Below are 20,385 nucleotides of genomic sequence, written 5' to 3' on the forward strand. Positions count from 1 at the left end.
TCGCCTGCTGCAGTTTTTCACCACGTAAGTAATAATCCTTCCTACCATTATTCCTACCAAAGTGGACCACCTCGCACTTACCAACATTAAATTCCATTTGCCATTTCCTGGCCCATTCACCCAGCCTATCTAGATCCTTCTGTAGACTCTCCACACCCTCCGCACAATTTGCCTTTCCTCCAATCTTGGTGTCATCAGCAAATTTCGACACCCTACACTCGGTTCCCTCCTCCAGATCATCTATATAAATGGTAAATAGCTGAGGCCCCAGCACCGACCCCTGAGGCACTCCACTAGTCACCATCCACCAATCCGAATAGCACCCATTGACCCCCACTCTCTGTCTCCTATTTGACAACCAATCCTCTATCCACGCTAACACCCTACCCCCAACTCCATGTCCCCTGACCTTCTGCAATAACCTCCTGTGAGGTACCTTGTCAAACGCCTTCTGAAAATCCAGAAAGACCACATCCACCGGCTCTCCTCTATCCACCGCCCTAGACACATCCTCATAGAACTCCAGTAAATTTGTCAGACACGACTTCCCTTTAACAAAACCGTGCTGTGTCTGCTCTATCAAGCAATTCCCTTCAAGATGCCTCGCTATTTCCTCCTTGATGACGGATTCTAACATTTTACCTACAACAGGGTTTCAATTCCCAGCTTGGGTCCCTACCTGTGTGGAGTCTGCACATTCTCCCATGCATGGGTTTCCTTTGGGTGTTCCGGTTTCCCCCCACAGTCTGAAAGACGTGCTGGTTAGGTGCTTCAGCCATGTTAAATTCTCCCTCTGTGTTCCTGAATAAGTGTTGGAGTGTGGCCACTAGGGGATTTTCATAGTAACTTAATTGCAGTGTTAATGTAAGCCTATTTGTGACACTAATAAATAAACTTAAAACTTAAAAACTTCCCCAAGGGACTGAAAAATGATCCATCTTGACCTTAAAAATATTCAATGTGGAACATTCACAAGTCTCTGGGGTAGAGAATGTCAGAAATCCATTGCCCTATGAGTGAAGAAAATTATTTTCATCCTGATCCTAAATGACCAACCCCTTATTTAGTGCCCAGAAAACAACCTCCAACATCTACCCTATTACATTTTAATGAGACTATCACTCAATTTTCTTGACTCCAGAGAGATGAGGCCCAGTTTACTCGGCCTCCCATCATGTGGCAACCCTCTCTGCCCGGGAAACAACCTCAGGACTCCACTGATTGTAACAATACACTTTGCGCCCAAAGTTAAATGATTGCAACACCATGCAATGCAACCTGTCCTTCATCCCCTCACCTTCCACACTTACCCCTTGACCCCAATGCTCAACCCTTTCTTGTTTCCAATCCACTGTGAAACAGGGAGCGGGCTTAAAGCCCATGAATCTTCATGGCAAGGTGACATGCTGACAAATGCCATTACTGGAAGGCACCAAGTAGTAATGAGGGAGCTTAATTCTGGGTCAAACCTGAAGATCACTCTCCCCAACTAAAGAATGGCATTGTGAACTGCTCACCCCATATTCAACCTCAACCAAAGTTGGCAGTAGGATGGGGAAAAACTAAACTTCTTTCAAGTAGGAAAATAGTTTTAAATGCTTCCTCTGGGTTTCCAGTTCTGTTATGGCAATCTGTTCTGTAGATAGTACCTCATATTTAAAATGTAATTTAAGTAACAGAGCCAACATTTAACTGTTGTGCAATCCAACCAATTTTAATTCTTTAGCCTCTACACTTAAAGTTGCACTTACTTTAATAGAAAGATATATTCTAAATACTGACTGCTAAACTCAAGGAAAGTTTAGTTTAAAGTTTATTTATTAGTCACAAGTAGGCTCACATTAACACTGCAATGAATTTACTGTGAAACTCCCTAATCACCACACTCCGGCACCTGTTCAGGTAAGCTGAGGGAGAGTTTAGCATGGCTAATGCACCAACCAGCATGTCTTCCAGACTGTGGGAGGAAACCGGAACACCCAGAGGAAACCCAAGCAGACACGGGGAGAATGCACAGACATCACACAGACCCAAGCCGGGAATTGAACCTAGGTCCCTGGAGCTGTGAGGGAGCAGTGCTAACCACTGTGCCACCCTTCTCAAAGGCAACTTAGGATGGACAATAAATGCTGGCCTATAGCCAGTGACGCCCACATTCCAGGGATCAATTTTTTCAGAAAATGTTGACTTTGCGAAATAGTAAATTGATAGCCAGTTTACATCTCCCTCGTTTTCCATTGCCACTGACATCTGTCGAAACAAATAAGAAATGGAAAACAGGCTGCTAATTTGATATAATCAATTTTCCACTGTGATATAATGTCAAGATCTAATTTGTAGATTCTGGCTGTTGGAAAGGCTTGAGAGGAGAGTTAAGCGATTTCTAATAACATAACTAACATAAAAACAGGCACGGAATTCTTACCAATATCAATCTCTGCTGTAAATGCTATATTAAAATATGGAGAACCAGGCAGGTATTTTTCTACAATTAGTCTATAATACTGATTGATGGAGAGTGATAAGTTTTCAGAGTGCTACAGGAATAGGTGGGAAATAATCTACTGCTGACACTATCCCGTAGGCTAGATGTTACCGTCAGTGATAACAGCAGACCCCAAAGCTTGACAGGTTTTTGAGACAGTCCCTGTCCACTGTTTTAGCAGAAGTTTATTTGTTTTAAAATGCTGAATCCCTCATTAAAATAAGCCATTGGAGTATCACATGAATGCACTATATATCAATTGTTGGAAAAACCCAACTGGTTCACTATGTCCTTTAGGAAAGGAAATCTGCCATCCTTATCTGGTCTGGCCTACATGTAACTCCAGACCAACAGCAATATGGTTCACTCTCAACTGCCATCGGGCAATTAGGGATGGGCAATAAATGCTGGCCAACCAGCGATGCCCATGCCCCATGAATAAATGAATATTAAGAAATGTTTGTCTGCTGATATCGCCAACAGTAATTTCTAAGCTCGTGATTCAGTGCAAGTACAAGAGCTGGAGGAACTACTTGTCTGCTTTGTGTGTTGCATTGTTTTGTGCTTCCAAAAATATTGCGGATGAGAAGTAATATTAAAACGTTAATCAGTGTGAAAGAAATAATAGTATTTGGCTTCCAGTTTGGTCTCGCTGTGAGATTTTGAATAAGTTTAAATAGCATTACTGCAACTTGGGAAATGCCCATATCCATTTGCTGACATCAGTTCTTTTACCTTGATTACTGAACAATAACGTGGATCAAACAGGAAATTTAAACCCAGCAATTAACGTTCCCTTATGCGACATTATATCCACTGTAAAGCCTGGCGTCTGCTGTTGGTGTGCAGTTTGAGGATTAACTGGGGGTAACTGAAACATTGCAGCAGGATTTACTAATGCTGGCTTGCACACACACACTTTTTGTTTTCAGTCTGTGCGCAAACAGCGGGATTTTTCTCTCACACAACTAGCCAACCAATGGAAAGGGAGCGGAGTTAATCCTCCACACCAGCTGTGAGACAATGAAGTTATTAGAAAGGAGAAACCAGCTAAGCAGTCGCAAAATTATTTTGGAATATGTTCTGTGGATGAAAAGCAAGGAGTTTTAACTCCTCCTCTAAACGTCCGCTTTACTTAGACAGGATGAACAGTTGGAAGCTTTTTAGAGCAGAAATGACAATCATAAGGGGGCACATGTTCAAGGTAAGGGGGAAAGGTTCAGTGTGGGGAGATGTGTGGGGGGAGTTTTTTACACAGAGGGTGGTGGTGGCCTGGAATGTGCTGCCAAGCGAGGTGGTTGAAGCAGACACGTTAGCGACATTTAAGACTTATCTGGGTAGACACATGAACAGGCGGGGGATAGAGGGATACAGGCGGTTGGTCGAGATAGGACAACATGACCAGCGCAAGCTTGGTGGGTCGAAGGGCCCGTTCCTGTACAATACTGTTCTTTGTTCTTTTGTTATTCCCTGCTATAAGATGTCGGAGACAGCAGGGGCACAGATTACAACACCCAGAAATTCATAGACACTGAATGTGGGGTGATGGAGTTTAATGCAAATGCCAGTGAATCATTGTCTTCTTATATGGAATGGAGTTAAAAACAGGATCTCTGTAATGCACAATCCAAAACAGTTTACAGAAAATGATGGGACAAAATGATATGCAACCATTAGTCCCCCATCCAAAAATGGAAACTTCAACCCCCGTTTAGTTTTAAACAGTGAGCTCCTGATAGGGGCAACAAACCTGAAGCCAGTTTTTTTTGAAAGCATTTTTCTGATGGTTGTAGTTAATCAACTAAGATTACAATAACTCAGGAGTAACATTGCTCCCAGTGACCTAATGGCTGTCTTCCTGATACAATTCAGCTATCTTTTTGAACAGCCACAGGGAACTCATCCTTCATGCAGTATGTAAGCTGTATATGCTGAGAAAAAGCCCGTGATCAGAGGAGCAACTCCAAGCAGAATCTTACATTGAAACTCAGCTGGTTGACAGGAATTTTGAAAGCTGCCCCCTGTGGGCAGGTTCGAGTGGTATTGTAGGCCAAACCTGGGAGCCATTGCCTTGGACAAGTCTGCAGTGCACCAGTATCTATACTGAGGTAAACCTGTCCCATCACAGGCTGTATGCAGAATCACAGAGTTGGTATGATGCAGAAGGAGGCCATTTAGCCCATCGTGCCTGTAGCTGCTCTCCAAACAGGCATTCTGATTTAATGCCATCTCTCGCCTTTTTCTCTGTATTATGTACATTGTTTCTAATCAAGTAATCATCTAATGCCCTCACGAATGCCTCAATTGAATCTGCCTCAATCACACATCCAGGGAGTGAATTCCAGCTGCCCAACCATTCGTGTGAAGGCATTTTTCTTACATCTCATTTCAATCTTTTTCAAGTCACTTTTAAATCTGTACCCTCTCATTCTTGATCCTTTTATAAGTGGGAACAGTTTCTCGTCATCTACTCTGTCCAACTCCCTCATGATTTTGAACATCTCTATCAAATCTTCTCTTAGCCTTCTCTCCAAGGAGAACAGTTCCAACCTCTCAATCTAGCCTGATAACTGGAGTTTCTCATCCCTGGAACCGTTCTTGTAAACTGCTTCTTCACTCTCTCCAGTGCATTCACATCCTTCCTATAGTGTGGCGCCCAGAACTGTACACTGTAATATTCCCGCTCAGGTCAAACAGTTATTTTGTATAAGTTCAGCATAATCTCCTTGCTCTTGTACTCTACACCCCTATCAATAAAACTTTATATACTGCTCTCTTCACTTGTCCTGCCACTTTCAGTGATCTATGTACATAACACCCAGGTCCCTGTGTTCCTACACCCCTTTAAGAACTTTAACCCTTATTTTATACTGTCTCTCCGTGTTCAAAATGCATCACCTCATGCTTCTCCACATTAAACTTCATCTGCCACCTCTGCCCACTTCACCAACTTCATAGAGTAGAATCCCTACAGTGCAGAAGGAAGCCACTTGGCCCATCAAGTCTACACTGACTCTCCTACACAGCATCTTACCCAGACCCATCGCCCAGCCCTATCCCTGTAAACCCACAGATTTACCCCACTAGTCCCCCTAACTCGTCTGCGTCCTTTTGAAAGATTACTAGCTGTAGATAAGACCAACATTTCATAAGGAGACAAGAAAGCATAGAAATGAAAAAAGATTAACCAATGCATAAAGTCAACAATTTATACTGACTTAGATCTGTTCCATCTGCCACCATTCACTTTACCTCCTGAGGGAACCTCTGCTTCAATAGGGAAGTGGGGAATTATGGCAAAATTAAAGAGGGAGGCTAAATTTGCATTTAGGTTACAGCCAGAGAATTCATATCATGCAGTCTTAGTTCTCAACAACACTAAAGTCATAGTGTGAGGTTATCCACTTCAGAAGGAACAATAGTAAAATAGACTATTATTTTAATGGTGATAAATTACAACATGCTACTGTGCAGAGGGACCTGGGGGTCCTTGTGCATGAATCACAAAGACTCAGTCTGCAGGTGCAGCAGGTGATCAAGAAGGCAAATGGAATGTTGGCCTTTATCATGAGGGGGATGGAGTATAAAAGCAGGGAGGTCTTGCTGCAATTGTACAAGGTACTGGTGAGGCTGCAGCTAGAGTACTGTGTGGAGTTTTGGTCCCCTTACTTGTGAAAGGATATATTAGCTTTGGAGGGAGTACAGAGAAGGTTCACCAGGTTGATTCCGGAGATGAGAGTGTTAGCTTATGCGGAGAGATTGAGTAGACTGGGCCTGTGCTTGTTGGAGTTTAGAAGGCTGAGGGGAGATCTTTTAGAGACATATAAGATAATGAAGGGGATAGATAGGGTAGAAGCAGAGAAATTATTTCCACTTAGAAAGGAAACAAGAACTAGAGGACACAGCCTCAAAATAAGGGGGAGTCAATTTAGAACAGTGTTGAGAAGGAACTTCTTCTCCCAGAGGGTAGTGAATCTTTGGAATTCTCTGCCCATTGAAGCAGTGGAGGCTACCTCGTTAAATGTGTTTAAGTCACAGGTAGGTAGATTTCTGACCAATAAGGGAATTAAGGGTTATGGGGAGAAAGCGGGAAAGTGGAACTGATCCACTTCAGATCAGCCATGATCTTACTGAATGGCGGGGCAGGCTCGAAGGGCGAGATGGCCTACTCCTGCTCTTATTTCTTATGTTCTTATGTTCTTATAACGCAAGTGTGCAGTCAGTAAGAACATAAGATCCAGGAGCAGGAATAGGCCATCTGGCCCCTCGAGCCTGCTCCGCCATTCAATAAGATCATGGCTGATCTTTCTGTGGACTCAGTTCCACTTACTGTGCCACTCACGATAACTCCTAATTCTTTTACTGTTCAAAAATTTATCTGTCCTTGCCTTAAAAACAATCAATAAGAACATAAGAACATAAGAAATAGGAGCAGGAGTAGGCCATCTAGCCCTTCGAGCCTGAGATAGCCTCAATTGCTTCAGTGGGCAGGGAATTCCACAGATTCACAACTCTTTGGGTGAAGAGGTTCCTCCTCAACTCGGTCCTAAATCTGCCCCCCCCACCCCTTATTTTGAGGCCATGCCCCCTAGTTCTCATAGATTCATGGAATCATTGTTATAGTTTCCAGTTTCCAGTACCAGTGCCTGGATTGAAATGTAGTGAAAATTCCTCTCTCTAGGGAACCTCACTCAGCTTCACACTGGAGGAAGTCAAATCAACCTGCAACTTCCTTTGCGGACTACGCTAATGTCAGCCTGAAAATAAGATCTACTTCACACTGGTGTTAAATGTGGAATAACTTCACTGTGACCTGATCATTCCATAGTTTGAAAATTACATTCTTGACTGTAGATCATCAGGAAATAGAATAATTACAACCCTGACCCAAGTGGCTAATAGCTACTTTGTAAACTCGAGAAAGCAAGGTTAATTATCACAGTTTGTAGTGTGTATTATGAAGTTATTGTAAATAATTTTGCTTCTGAGGGGAAGAAGAAACCTTTTACTGAAATTGAGGCAGAGGACAAAACATATAGATTGTGAATTTGAGAGACAATGGAAATAAAAGCCAGATTTTGATTATAAAGCATGATACCTTTTGCCATTACTCCGATGGACTCTGCTCCTGAGAGTCACAAAACTCTCATTAACATTCAGTTGAGTCATCACGAATCAGTTCACAGCACAAACCATCCATAACTTAGCACTAAAACTCTCTTCACTCTGACACATGAACAAAGAACAAAGAAAATTACAGTACAGGAACAGGCCCTCCAGCCCTCCAAGCCAATCACAATGCCTTTCTAAACCAAAACTGTGTGCACTTATGGAGTTCATATCCTTCCATTCTCATCCTATTCATGTATTTGTCTAGTTGGCTCTTAAATGTCGCTATCATACCTGCTCCCAATGTCTCCCCAGGCAGCACGTTCCAGACATTCACCACCCTCTGTGTAAAAAACTTCTCTCATACATCTCCTCTAAACTTTTGCCCACGCACCTTAAACCTATGTCCCCTAGTACTTGACTTTCCTACCTTAGGAAAGAGCTTCTGACTATCCACTCTCTCCAATCCACCCATAATCTTGTAGACTTCTGTCAGGTCACTCCTCAACCTTTGTCTTTCCATAGAACAAACCAAATTTATCCAACCTCTCCTCGAACCATAGAACCATAGAACACTACACCACAGAAACAGGCCTTTTGGCCCTTCTTGGCTGTGCCAAACCGTTTTTCTGCCTAGTCCCACTGACCTGCACTTGGACCATATCCCTTCACATCTCTCTCGTCCACATACCTGCCCAAGTTTTTCTTAAATGTTAAAAGTGAGCCCGCATTTACCACTTTATCCGGCAGCTCTTTCCACACTCCCACCACTCTCTGTGTGAAGAAGCCCTCCTCCCTACTAATATTCCCTTTAAGCTTTTCCCCCTTCACCCTTAACCCATGTCCTTTAGTTTTTTCTCCCCTAGCCTCAGTGGAAAAAGCCTGCTTGAATTCACGCTATCTATACTCAGCATAATTTTATACACCTCTATCAAATTTCCCCTCATTCTTCTATGCTTCAGGGAATAAAGTCCTAACTTATTCAACCTTTCTCTGTAACTCAGTTTCTCAAGTCCTGGCAACATCCTTGTAAACCTTCTCTGTACTCTTTCAACCTTATTAATATCCTTCCTGTAATTAGGTAACCAAAACAGCACACAACACTCTAAATTTGGCCTCACCAATGTCTTATACAACCTCACCATAACATTCCAACTCTTATACTCAATACTTTGATTTATAAAGTCCAATGTTCCAAAAGCACTCTTTACAACCCTATCTGCCTGTGACACCACTTTTAGGGAATTCTGTACCTATATTCCCAGATCCCTCTGTTCTACTGCACTCTTCAGGGTCCTACCATTTGCCTTGTATGTTCTACCTTGGTTTGTCCTTCCAAAGTGCTCACACTTGTCTGCATTAAACTCCATGTGCCATTTTTCAGTCCATTTTTCTAGCTGGTCCAAATCCCTCTGTAAACTTTAGAAACCTTCCTCACTGTCCACTACTCCTCCAATCTTTGTATCATCAGCAAATTTGCTGATCCAATTTGCCATATTATCATCCAGATCATTGATATAGATGATAAACAGCAATGGACCCAGCACTGATCCCTGTGACACACTAGTCACAGGCCTCCACTCAGAGAAGCAATCCTCCTCTACCACTCTCTGGCTTCTTCCATTGAGCCAATGTCTAATCCGGTTTACTACCTCTCCATGTATACCTGGTGACTGAACTTTCCTAACTAACCTCCCATGTGGGACCTTGTCAAAGACCTTACTGAAGTTCATGTAGACAACATCTACTGACTTCCCTTCATCCACTTTCCTGGTAACCTCCTTGAAAAACTCTAATAGATTGGTTAAACATGACCTACCATGCACAAAGCCATGTTGACTCTCCCTAATAAATCCCTGTCCATCCAAGTATTTGTATCATAGCTAATATCCTCCAGACCAGACAACATCCTGGTAAACCTCTTCTGTACCCTTTCCAAAACATCCACATTCTTCTGGTAGTGAGGTGACCAGAATTTTACACAATATTTCAAACAAAACCTAACTAAGGTTCGGCACAGCTGCAGAGTGATCTGTCAATTTTTGAAAGGAAGGAACGAAATTTACCCTAACACAGTTGGGCTGTCTCTTTTGAACCTGTTGTTAAGGCACACATTTAAGGCAACAGAGTAAAGGTGGTTTGGGGGCTGGTTAGTGCAGTTGGCTAGATAGCTAGCTTCTAGGTCCAATTATCAACAACAGCAAGGCGTTTGATCAGTATTCCTGCTGAATCAGACACTGGACCTGCCTCGTCACCTTCCCCCATATAAATAAAAAAAATTGTGGCACGTTGCAAGCGATTCAGTGAATAGTCGCCAAGGATCACCCTTCAGGAAGGTAACTGGAAATGAAGGGTGGTGGTGTGGGGTTTCCACTTGCTGCCTTGCGTTTTTTCGGTGACAGAGGTGGCCTGCCATTTCAGCCCCACTGCTGTCAACAGGGCTTCCCATTGTTCACATCCTCTGCCTCCAGGGGAGCCAGGGGGATGGGGGGGGGGGGGCGGGGGGTGGGGGGGGCAGGGGGGTGGGGGGGTGGCAGTGGGGGGGCACCGATGAAAGGACCAGAAGATTCCGTTGGCAGCAATGGCTAGTAAATTACATGGCTGGCTTTCTCTCATTTTGATCTGTAATCCTCCCATTCATTCACTTCATGCAGTTTTCACACTGGACATGGAGCAGTTTTTAAAAATTCATTTATAGGATGTGGGCATCACTGGTTAGGCCAGCAATTATTGCCCATCCCTCTGTCCATGGGCAACTTGGTGGCATGGTGGCACAGTAGTTAGTACTGCTGCCTCACAGTGTCCTGTGATATGGGTTCGATTCCCGACTTGGGTCACTGTCTGTGTGGAGTCTGTACGTTCTCCCCATGTCTGCGTGGGTTTCCTCTGGGTTTTCCAGTTCTCTCCCACAGTCTGAGAGATGTGATGGTTAGGTGCATTGTCAGGCTAAATTCATACAAGAGACAAGAAAATGAACCATTTTATAATAAAAGGGCATGATTCACCTTGTTGAGTACAAAAGTAAAAATGACCAAAAATGACAGTGTCACTGGCTAGCTGCAGCTGTTTTCCTTTTTGTCTCTTCGACCCTTACGGGGACCAACACTTTAACTTAGATTTGAATAATAGACTTTCCTGATAGTCAGCCTTCAGATGCCCCAATGCAGAATTCTCTTTCTCATAAAATTCACTGAGAAACATTGAGGTGTGTTGGCTGGTGTCTTGAAATAAAATGCTGAACTATGTCACCAAAACAGTGAAGCAAGTACAAGTGGTGAGAATTCAAACTGTGACCACACCTTGAATACCATATTCTTCTCACCATGGATGGGATTCTCCAGCTGCCAATGCCCCAAGACTGGAAATTCCTGCCCTAGTTCAACAGACCTTTAAATGGTCCACCGAATCCCACTATGATTCTCGCGGTGAGTGGTTTGGGAGAATTTTGGCCCATGCTATTCAAGCACTGGAGCGAGTTCAGAGTGGGGACCATGAAACCGACCCCTAATCAAAGAGAAACCTTGGCTTCTCAGCTTCTAAAGGAGGGCACTGAGAGATGCAATGTAGATGTATTCTGTGTATGAGAGGATGGAGGATAAGGTATGTGGATGATAAGATAACTCGTATGGTCTTTCTCACCTGCAGTGATCCAGTACTTTGCTAAAATAGCACTAATAATCGAAATACATTCAGACAGTGAACAGTGTGGAGTTGACACTGCAAGTTCAAGGGACATAGTGGCAATTGTTAATGAGTAAATTCCCTTTTATCATTTTCTACACCCCCATCCCCTGCATACTTAATATCCATTTAATCCCACCCATCCACTAATGATCTCACTGGCAAGATTTATCCTATGTTGATGAGACTTTCAATCACAATAATAAATCAGATTTAGTATATGTAAGTTACTCTTAACATTGGTTTTTTTTAGTTAGCCAATTATGGTTTGGGGACAGATAGCATCAGTTGAAAATGGAGCAATGTTAAGGGGAAAAAAAAGACAATGATTTGCAGTAATGAAGTGATCTTTAAAAACCAGATGCATGGTGCGGCTACTGCTGCTTACTAGCTTCAGCATGAATTGTAGCCCTGTGTATTTATTTGCCCTTGTATATGCAGGAATTCAAATCTATTGGAGAGTCCCATAACAGAAAGGCCCAGCCATTTCTTGCTGCGGGAAACATTGATGACAAAAGACAGGTAGTGAGCTCCAGCTATAATTCTCCAATTGGTCTGTACTCTGCTGACAACATACAAGATGCCATCCAGGGACAGCTACATGGCCTGGCCATTGATACTCAGAAGCCGTAAGTATAGGGTTTGAATTCTGCTAAGTCTCTCTGTCTTATACTGGTCTGTCTTTGTTCTGTCCAGCTCTTGCTACTTGTATCCTCAGTGCATAAGAAATTGTGCTCTCCAATAAACATGTATTTTGTGTAACAAATCGTTTTGGAGAAGTTAAGCAGTTTTGATGATGACAACAGTGAAATAAATTAAGGAATGAAATTTTACTACCTTCAATTTTATGAGTGACAAAATCAGCGGACAGGACTCAATTACCTCCCACATTTTGACATGGGAATCACTCACATTATGGTAGATACAAGTAAGTTTGAGTTTGAAGTAAATAAAATGAATAAACGTGCTAGTATTGCAGTGATGGTGTTTAATAGCATGATCACAAAATATTATAGATACCCTGCAATGATTTATTTTGTTCAGATGCTTAGAGGCTAACTATGCTTCTTTTTTCCCCCAATCACTGCAAAGTGAGGTTCTATTACAGGTATTTGTGTTATCTTTAATCATTTTTCCTTACAGGAACTAGGCTACTTTGAGCACAAGTTCAATACCAGGCCCAAACCCTTCTCAGTAGTTTCCACACAGAACAGGTTTTATGCTTTATTTTTGATAAACTGCATGCCTTTCTGTCTTGACCTTTGTTTCTGACACAAGAGGACCAAGGGAAGCACACAGGGTACAGCACATATCCACCTCTTTCAAAACAAACATGTTTAAATTAATACAGCTTAATATTGAACTTGATGATCAGCCATGCCAGAACAGGCTCGAAGGGCCAAATGGCCTACTCGTGCTTCTATTTTCTATGTTTCTAATCCTTTACAGATGCATTTCAAATTCCAGAAGTTCTCTTCCCAATGAAACACAAGTAGTTTTAGTTTAATTTTCAGACAGTTTTTTTTTCCCTTCATCTATTACTTTTGGGTTTGGGCTCTGCATTGATTAAGGTTTGATAGCAAAGTTCAAATGTTGATTCTCAAAGCATTTTGGATTTTCAAAGGAAGAAGTGCTTTAATCCCTTGATCCTCTCACACTGAAAATGAAGTGCGCCCTTGAATTGTCTGTTACATACGCCTATGTGTCTGGATCCATTGTGGTTTACTGTTGTTTTATAAGCTCCATGACAGCATGTCGTACCAAAGCTTGGTTGACGCTTGATCCCCTGATATCGCATGTCAAGCAGTTTGCATTTGTACTCCACATTCCCCCTCAAGAGGAAGAAACTAAAAGCAAGACCCAGAGCTTTGGAAATCTGACACACAAACAGGAAAGTCACAACATGTTGATGGGCATGTAAAATACAAAGATAGGTTAAGGTTTCCATGCTGAAATTAATCTAAATTGCCTTGTTTTTACCTTGTTGCTGATTTATCTGCTTTGCATTTACAGCAGCTTTATTTTAAAACAAGACTAATTTTAACTCATTAATCAAGACTATAACAGAAAGGGTAACTAATTATGGTAACTGACCCATTTATTATCACGCATTGGAAATGATACTTGGCATTAATGCAATTGTGGTCGACTTCTGTGTACATATCCTTGCATAGGAAATAAATCTGTTTTCTGAGAAAAGTAAATGATACTGCGTCCAATAGGATTCCCCAAGATTTTTAGCCATGCTGCTGAATTTAGTAAGGATAAAATGAAATTCCTATAAGACATATACCATTGACTTTATTTGTAAATTCTGTTATTTCAGTGGTAATAATTCAAGGTTTTATCCTATTTCCTCATCTCAAGACTTATCAATGAAAAGTAAAAATACATTTTAATATAAAGTTTTAAAATTAAATTCTAGGTCATGATATCTATTATCAATGAACAAGAAAATCCCTCTCTGTAGAGGGTAGATCCCTATCTACCAATTGAAAATATGTACTCATAAACCTATAATTTTGCAGCACACCCATACATCTTCTATTCTAAAAGATACATTCCAAAACCTGTTACTTGTTTTAATATTACACAGTGCATTCATAAATCTGTCATATGTTATTTAATTATACACCTGCATTTATAAACTTGAAATATTATCACAACAAATGACTTAACTGCAGACCATAATCCTGTTGCAATAATACAATGGATTCATAAACCTACTACAGCAACAACTTGTATAAGAGAGCATTTTAGCATAGAAACTTGCACCAAGGCATTTGACTGAGGCATATTCAGACAAATGTGGACGATGAGATAAAAGAGAGGATAATGTGAAGGGTCACAGAAGTGTAATTTAAAGTAGCCTTTGAAGAAGAGGAAGCAAAAGCTTTTAGTTAGAAATTTCAGAGCAGGACATTAAACGGCTGCAGTCACCAACACCAGCGTTTGAGTGAAAAGAAAGGGGTTTCAACAAAATGACTGTAGACAGGGACACAGAGAATTGTGAAGAGGGTTGTAAGGCTTGAGGAAGTTAGAAAGATAGGGAGAGTCAAGGACATCAGATGAATTAAACACAAGCCAACAATTTTAGATTGAAGATATTGGGAAGCCAGGACTGAGTATAGGTCGGCAAGGATGGACTGACGGTGAGCAAGAATGTATTAAATATGTAGTGATTGACTAAAACTAGTCCTGTAACATTGCAGGAAAATACTAAATATGCTACAGTATTAATTATGAAGGGCATTCAAAAACCTGATATCATAATATTAAATTTGTAAACCTACTGCACAAATTATATAGGTTCTTGCATAAGTCCATCACAGAACCAATACATTCATAAAGCTATTGCATACATATAATACATAAACCTGTTGTACAAATTATACAGTAGACTTGAAAACCCACTTACAGTCAGAAACCTGCTACAACATGAATTGCACAATATATTCATTAACCAATGGCTGTTAATTATAAAATAGATTCATTAACTTGCCATTGCACTAATTAATAATGCGTTCAGTAATTTGCTGCTGAATTAATTATACAGTTCATCCATTAACTAGCTTCTGGTCAGAAAACCTATTATACTATTTTTTTCTTAAGTATTGACTTAAAACAGCTGAATCACTTTGTAAACCATCAAGAATGTATAATGATTCAAAAATTCTAAACTTTCTTATAAATTGAATCAATATATTTTATCACTAATAGTGATTACTTAATCCATTATAACAGAACCCTAGAAATAAATGTACATTTTTATATTATATAGATATCTTATGAAATTACAGTGTAAAATGTTTGCATGTAGGGCAGCGACATGCTTGGCACTGAATCCTTAAGCTACTGCATTGTTACACAGTTAGTAATGAAAATAGATAATTGCATCGCGTAACATCCTGTTTTAAATATTAATTTGACTCTAATAATATTTGAACATTTTATAATGCTGGTTCAGAGATCTTAACCACTCCAAAAATGTAACAACAATGATATAAACGAAGACACCAGCGCAATCTAACTAAAGCCTGGTTGAGGACTGCAATATCTCATTTCCACTAATCCAAACGCTTTGACTTCAAAAAGGTTTTTCTCTGGCAAGACAAGTTTAAACCAGGCTCATCAGCTGGGCCCTGACTTGTGTTGCCTTTACCATTTGATTTGACTTGTTATTGTTACGTGTATCAGAATACAATGAAAAGTATTGTTTCTTGCGCTCTATACAAAGCATACCCTTCATAGAGAAGGAAACGAGAGAGTGTAGAATGTAGTGTTACAGTCATAGCTAGAGTAGAGAAAGATCAACTTAATGCAAGATGGGTCCATTCAAAAGTCTGACAGCAGCAGGGAAGAAGCTGTTCTTGAATCAGTTGGTACACGACCTCAGACTTTTCTATCTTTTTCCAAATGGAAGAAGGTGGAAGAAAGACTGTCCAGGGTGTGTGGGGTCCTTAATTATGTTGGCTGCTTTTCTGAGGCAGCGGGAAGTGTCGACAGAGTCAACGGATGGAAGGCTGGTTTGCGTAATGGATTGGGCTTCATTGAGACCCTTTGCAGTTTCTTGCAGTCTTGGGCAGAGTAAGAGCCATACCAAGCTGTGATACAACCAGAAAGAATGCTTTCAATGTGCATTGTGTTAAAAGCTTTCACATAAAGCTATCAATTTTCAAAGACAAGGGATACTGCAAAATAAGTCTCCCTGATATTGCAATATGCAACTTAACTACAGCATTGCAGTTCTGGAATTCGATGCCACATATCCAAACAATTCATATAGAGACTTTTAGGAGAAATTTTAACGCCAAAAAAAATGGTTGCTTCAGGTCAGGTAAGAAGGGGAAGTGTTAAAAATCAGAATCCTGATCCATCCCACATCCTACCCGCTCACTCCTGATTTTAACAGAAGCAGGTTAGTGCCGGAAAGACAGCCAAGCTGTACTCAAAAGGTGGGATGGCAATATAAAGATTATAATGAGGTTGTGTGTCTCATTTTATTCACCATTTGAAATTTAGCCACGCAGTTAGATGAAGGTGAGGGAATGCTGGATCAGGAGCTGTGTTTTACCTCTTACCTGCTGGATCTTATGTGCCTGCCTAGCTAACCAACACCCCCAATTCTCTGCGATTGAGGAGATCCCGAACCCCAACACAGTTCCAACCTCCCCCTACCTGAGTTCTGATCTCCATCATCCTAAGGCCCACCCATGGTGGTGCAATCTCTCCTCTCCTCGCTTCTTAGCTTCCACACTACCCCACATCCCTGAGCGCCTTCTCATCTTTCAGACCTCCGATCTTCCCCTTTACCCGGGTCTTCCCTACCTGCCTCCTGCTCCAGATACCCCCGGGTTCTCCAGTGTTAATCCTTTGACATTCCCCCCCCCACCCCTTCAAAGGATCAGCTCCCCTGTCTCATCACCACACACCCATCTGGTGTGAGGACCCACCTGGCCTTGTAAACTCTATCAAACTGCTCCCTGCCAAAACAAAATCCCAGCCCATCAATCATTCCAGGCAGCAACTTCACACACATGCTGTGGAATTCAAACTTTAAAGTGTTTGAGAAGCCGCAGATTTCCTACTCGCAGTGAATGAGGAAAGTTAAAATTACCTCCTTGTAAGAGGTTTTGAGACCAGACAGTGAGTTTCAGATGAGTAGATAATGTGGAGGTATCAGGCTAGTTTGTAAAGCAAAGACAGTCGATGGATATCCTAGTGTATGTGGTTCTTGCTAGTGACATGGGCAGCTCATGATGTCGGTTTACTCCCTGTGTCTTCTTGAAATCTATGCACTGAACCTCTTCAAGTGAGTTTTCTTATCCTCTGCAGCCAGGAGTTTTGCTGTGTTCTGATGTTGCTGTTGTTCTGTTTTCATGATATTTCATTCATCATGGACAAATGTCCCGTGGTCATAACCCGAACATGATATCCTCAACATCTAACAGTTCATTGTTAACTTTTCCCTTTTGCCAAACAACTCTTACACTCCTTTAATTATAGCTCCAAAGTCCATTGATCTATCCATTTCAAAGCATATCCTTTGTGACCATCTGTTCTACTCCCCTCTTGCTGTTCACACTTAACAATTCACCTTACAGTGAAACTTTGATTTGACTCAAATCATGTCCTAAGTATATGTTTGGAATTAACTTCTTATCCCGAAGGGGTTCAAGCAAAATGCACATTAAAATAATTCATAGCACAAAGTACCAAAAGGTTCACATTTCCTACAGCTTTACTGTCAGTTATAAAGAGCAATTGGATATGTGTATTTTAAACAGGAACTGCTACTTTGGCATTCTTTCAGTGACCTGTTTTAAAACTGAGGCACAATTTTGAACTTATATCTAGGGATATTTGGTGTTTGACAATTTTGGTCCATTTGGTGTGCAATGCTGCACAGCAGCATTGATGCAAAACTACCTCATTCCCTCCTCTTCTGTACAACTCAAAAGGCGAGACAGATCTTTTTTTTCATTGGATCTCTGCGGAAGGAGGGAAGGTCCATATTCACCCAGCAGTAAATAGATTTGTTCTTCTGTTTGTAGCAGCATATATCTGAGGCACATACAATCTGAGATGGTTGTGTAGAACAGGATTTCTGCTTTTGACAAGGTACTGCATAATAGGTTGTTACATAAGGTTAAATCTCACGGGATCCAGGGTGAGGTATCTAAATGGATACAAAATTGGCTTGATGACAGAAGGTCGTTGTAGAAGCTTGTTTTTCAAACTGAAGGCCTGTGCCTCAGAGACCAGTGCTGGGCTCACTGTTATTTGTCATTCATATTAATAATTTGGATGAGAATTTAGTAAGCATGATTAGCAAGTTTGCAGATGGCACCAAGACTGGTGGCATGTGGACAGTGAAGAAGATTATTTAGGATTGCAACGGGATCTTGATCAATTGGGTCAGTGGGCTGATGAATGTCAGATGGAGTTTAATTTAGATAAATGAGAGGCGATGCATTATCGTCGACCGAACCAAGGCAGGACTTATTTAGTTAATGGTAGGATTTTGGGGAGAGTTATAGAACAAAGAGACCTAGAGGTACATGCTAATAGCTCATTAAAAGTGGAGTCACAGGTGGACAGAGTGGCATGCCTGGTTTCATTGATAAGATCATTGAATTAAGGAGTTAGCACATCTTTTTGAAGTTGCACTAGATATTGGTAAGGCCACACTTGGAATACTGTGTACAGTTCTGGTCACCCTATTATAGAAAGGATATTATTAAACTAGAAAGCATGCAGAAAAGAGTTACTAGGATGCTACCAGGACATGATGGTTTGAGTTATAAGGAGAGGCAGGATAGACTGGGGCTTTTTCCTTTGGAGCGTAGGAGGCTGAGGGGTGATCTTATAGAGGCCTATAAAATAATGAGGGGCACAAATCAGCTAGGTAGTCAATATCTTCTTCCAAAAGTAGGGGAGTCTAAAACTAGAGGGCATAGGTTTAAGGTGAGGGGGAGAGATACAAAAGTGTTCAGGAGGCAATTTTTTCACAGAGGGTGGTGAATGTCTGGAACAAGCTGCTCGAGGTAGTAGAAGAGGCGGGTACAATTTTGTCTTTTAAAAAGCATTTAGATAGTTACATGGGTAAGATGGGTATAGAGGGATATGGGCCAAACATAAGGGATTAAGACGAGCTTAGAGGTTTAAAGAAAAAAAGGGCGGCATGAACAAGTTGGGCCGAGGGCCTGTTTCAATGTTGTAAACCTCTATGACACTCGATGAGGCACTCATCACACATTTAACTGAAATCAGCCACGTAGTTTTTCCAATAATTGAGAAATAGCAGGAATGATTGATTTTTGTTCAGCGATATCTTTCTAAAGAAAAATGGAATTTCAATTGCCACAAAAAAGCAGGACTAAACTATGTTCGTTCTTCCTTCATATCACCAACTTGTACCACACAATGCTACATGCTGACACACTGGATTTCTATGTGGTAATGGGAGGATTCACTGTCAATATGCAACTGAAACTGATCGCAATTTTGGGTATTGAATACACAGAATGAGGCAGAAACCCAGGAATTGCTGAGTGATTCTTTGCTCCGCCATAAGGTGTACTTGAGAGGTCACCCCAGGATGCAATCCCCAGGCTATTAGTGAATTAGTGAAAACCTCCATTTACTCTTCCTGCAGAAACCCTTAAAAAGTTACCTTGTTGAATGAGATATAATTGGGTTTTTAACAACATACAGAACATAGAACATAGAACATAGAACATTACAGCGCAGAACAGGCCCTTCGGCCCACGATGTTGCGCCGACCAGCTTTTAAAAAAAAACAACACTAACCCACTAATCTAAACCAATCCCATTTCGTCCATAAACCTATCCACAGATACAGCTTCATTATTTCCCCATTATAATCAAAAAATCCACATATTTTAACATTTTGCTTTAAGAAATTGCTTAGAATATTTTAGCTTCATTTGAATCCAATCACGTCATTTAAATTTTCAGATGGTGCAAAAATTGAAGCATAAAGTGTTTTCAATTTCCTGGTTTGCTGTCTATGAGAATATTTTAAATGATTGGCTTTTAACCTGCTTGCTGATATCTCTACTGCTGGATGCCTGGAGGTCACACTGACTTGACATTAGATTTAAATTGTCATTAGAAAAGGGGAAATCCAAACCACTGAGATTACTAGACTTTTCTAGGCAGCTTTTATTGAGGCTAGAAGTGAGCACTGTTCCTTCACTGCTGACCACAAATCCAACCCAATAGATGTACTATTGGTCCAATAGATCATGTCAAAAGTAATGGAGTTTCTCACCTGTAAATGTTCATTGATCTTTGGGTTCTCACTGTCCACAGGGATTGTGCCAAAGGGCTGGAGAGTGGCGAATGTTGTTCCTCTCTTCAAGAAACGAAATAGAAATGACCCTGGTAATTATAGGCCAGTTAGTCTTACTTCAGTGGTCGGTAAGTTATGGAAAGGGTCCTGAGAGATAGGATTTATGGCCATTTGGAAAGATGCAGTTTAATCCGGGATAGTCAGCACGGTTTCGTGAGGGGTAAGGCCTGCCTCACAAATTTGATTAAATTCTTTGAGGAGGTAACTAAGTGTGTAGACAAAAGTAGAGCAG

At 41.1% G+C, this 20,385-nt stretch overlaps 1 protein-coding gene across 2 annotated transcripts in view; it reads left to right on the forward strand.

Moving 5' to 3' along the window:
- The window catches only part of pdlim3a (PDZ and LIM domain 3a), a 77,793-nt gene that overhangs the window by 43,121 nt on the left and 14,287 nt on the right, over positions 1-20,385 (forward strand). The window contains exon 4 of one of the 2 annotated variants that reach the window (XM_080189394.1): positions 12,419-12,489. In XM_080189394.1, the coding sequence (XP_080045520.1) occupies positions 12,419-12,489 (71 nt within the window). Of the gene's footprint in view, positions 1-11,716; positions 11,905-12,418; positions 12,490-20,385 lie in introns of both variants that reach the window. The other variant, XM_080189393.1, reaches the window with a different exon arrangement.

Source organism: Carcharhinus amblyrhynchos, chromosome 5, assembly GCF_965287045.1.
Source record: "Carcharhinus amblyrhynchos chromosome 5, sCarAmb.v2.hapA, whole genome shotgun sequence".
Lineage (NCBI taxonomy): Eukaryota > Metazoa > Chordata > Chondrichthyes > Carcharhiniformes > Carcharhinidae > Carcharhinus > Carcharhinus amblyrhynchos.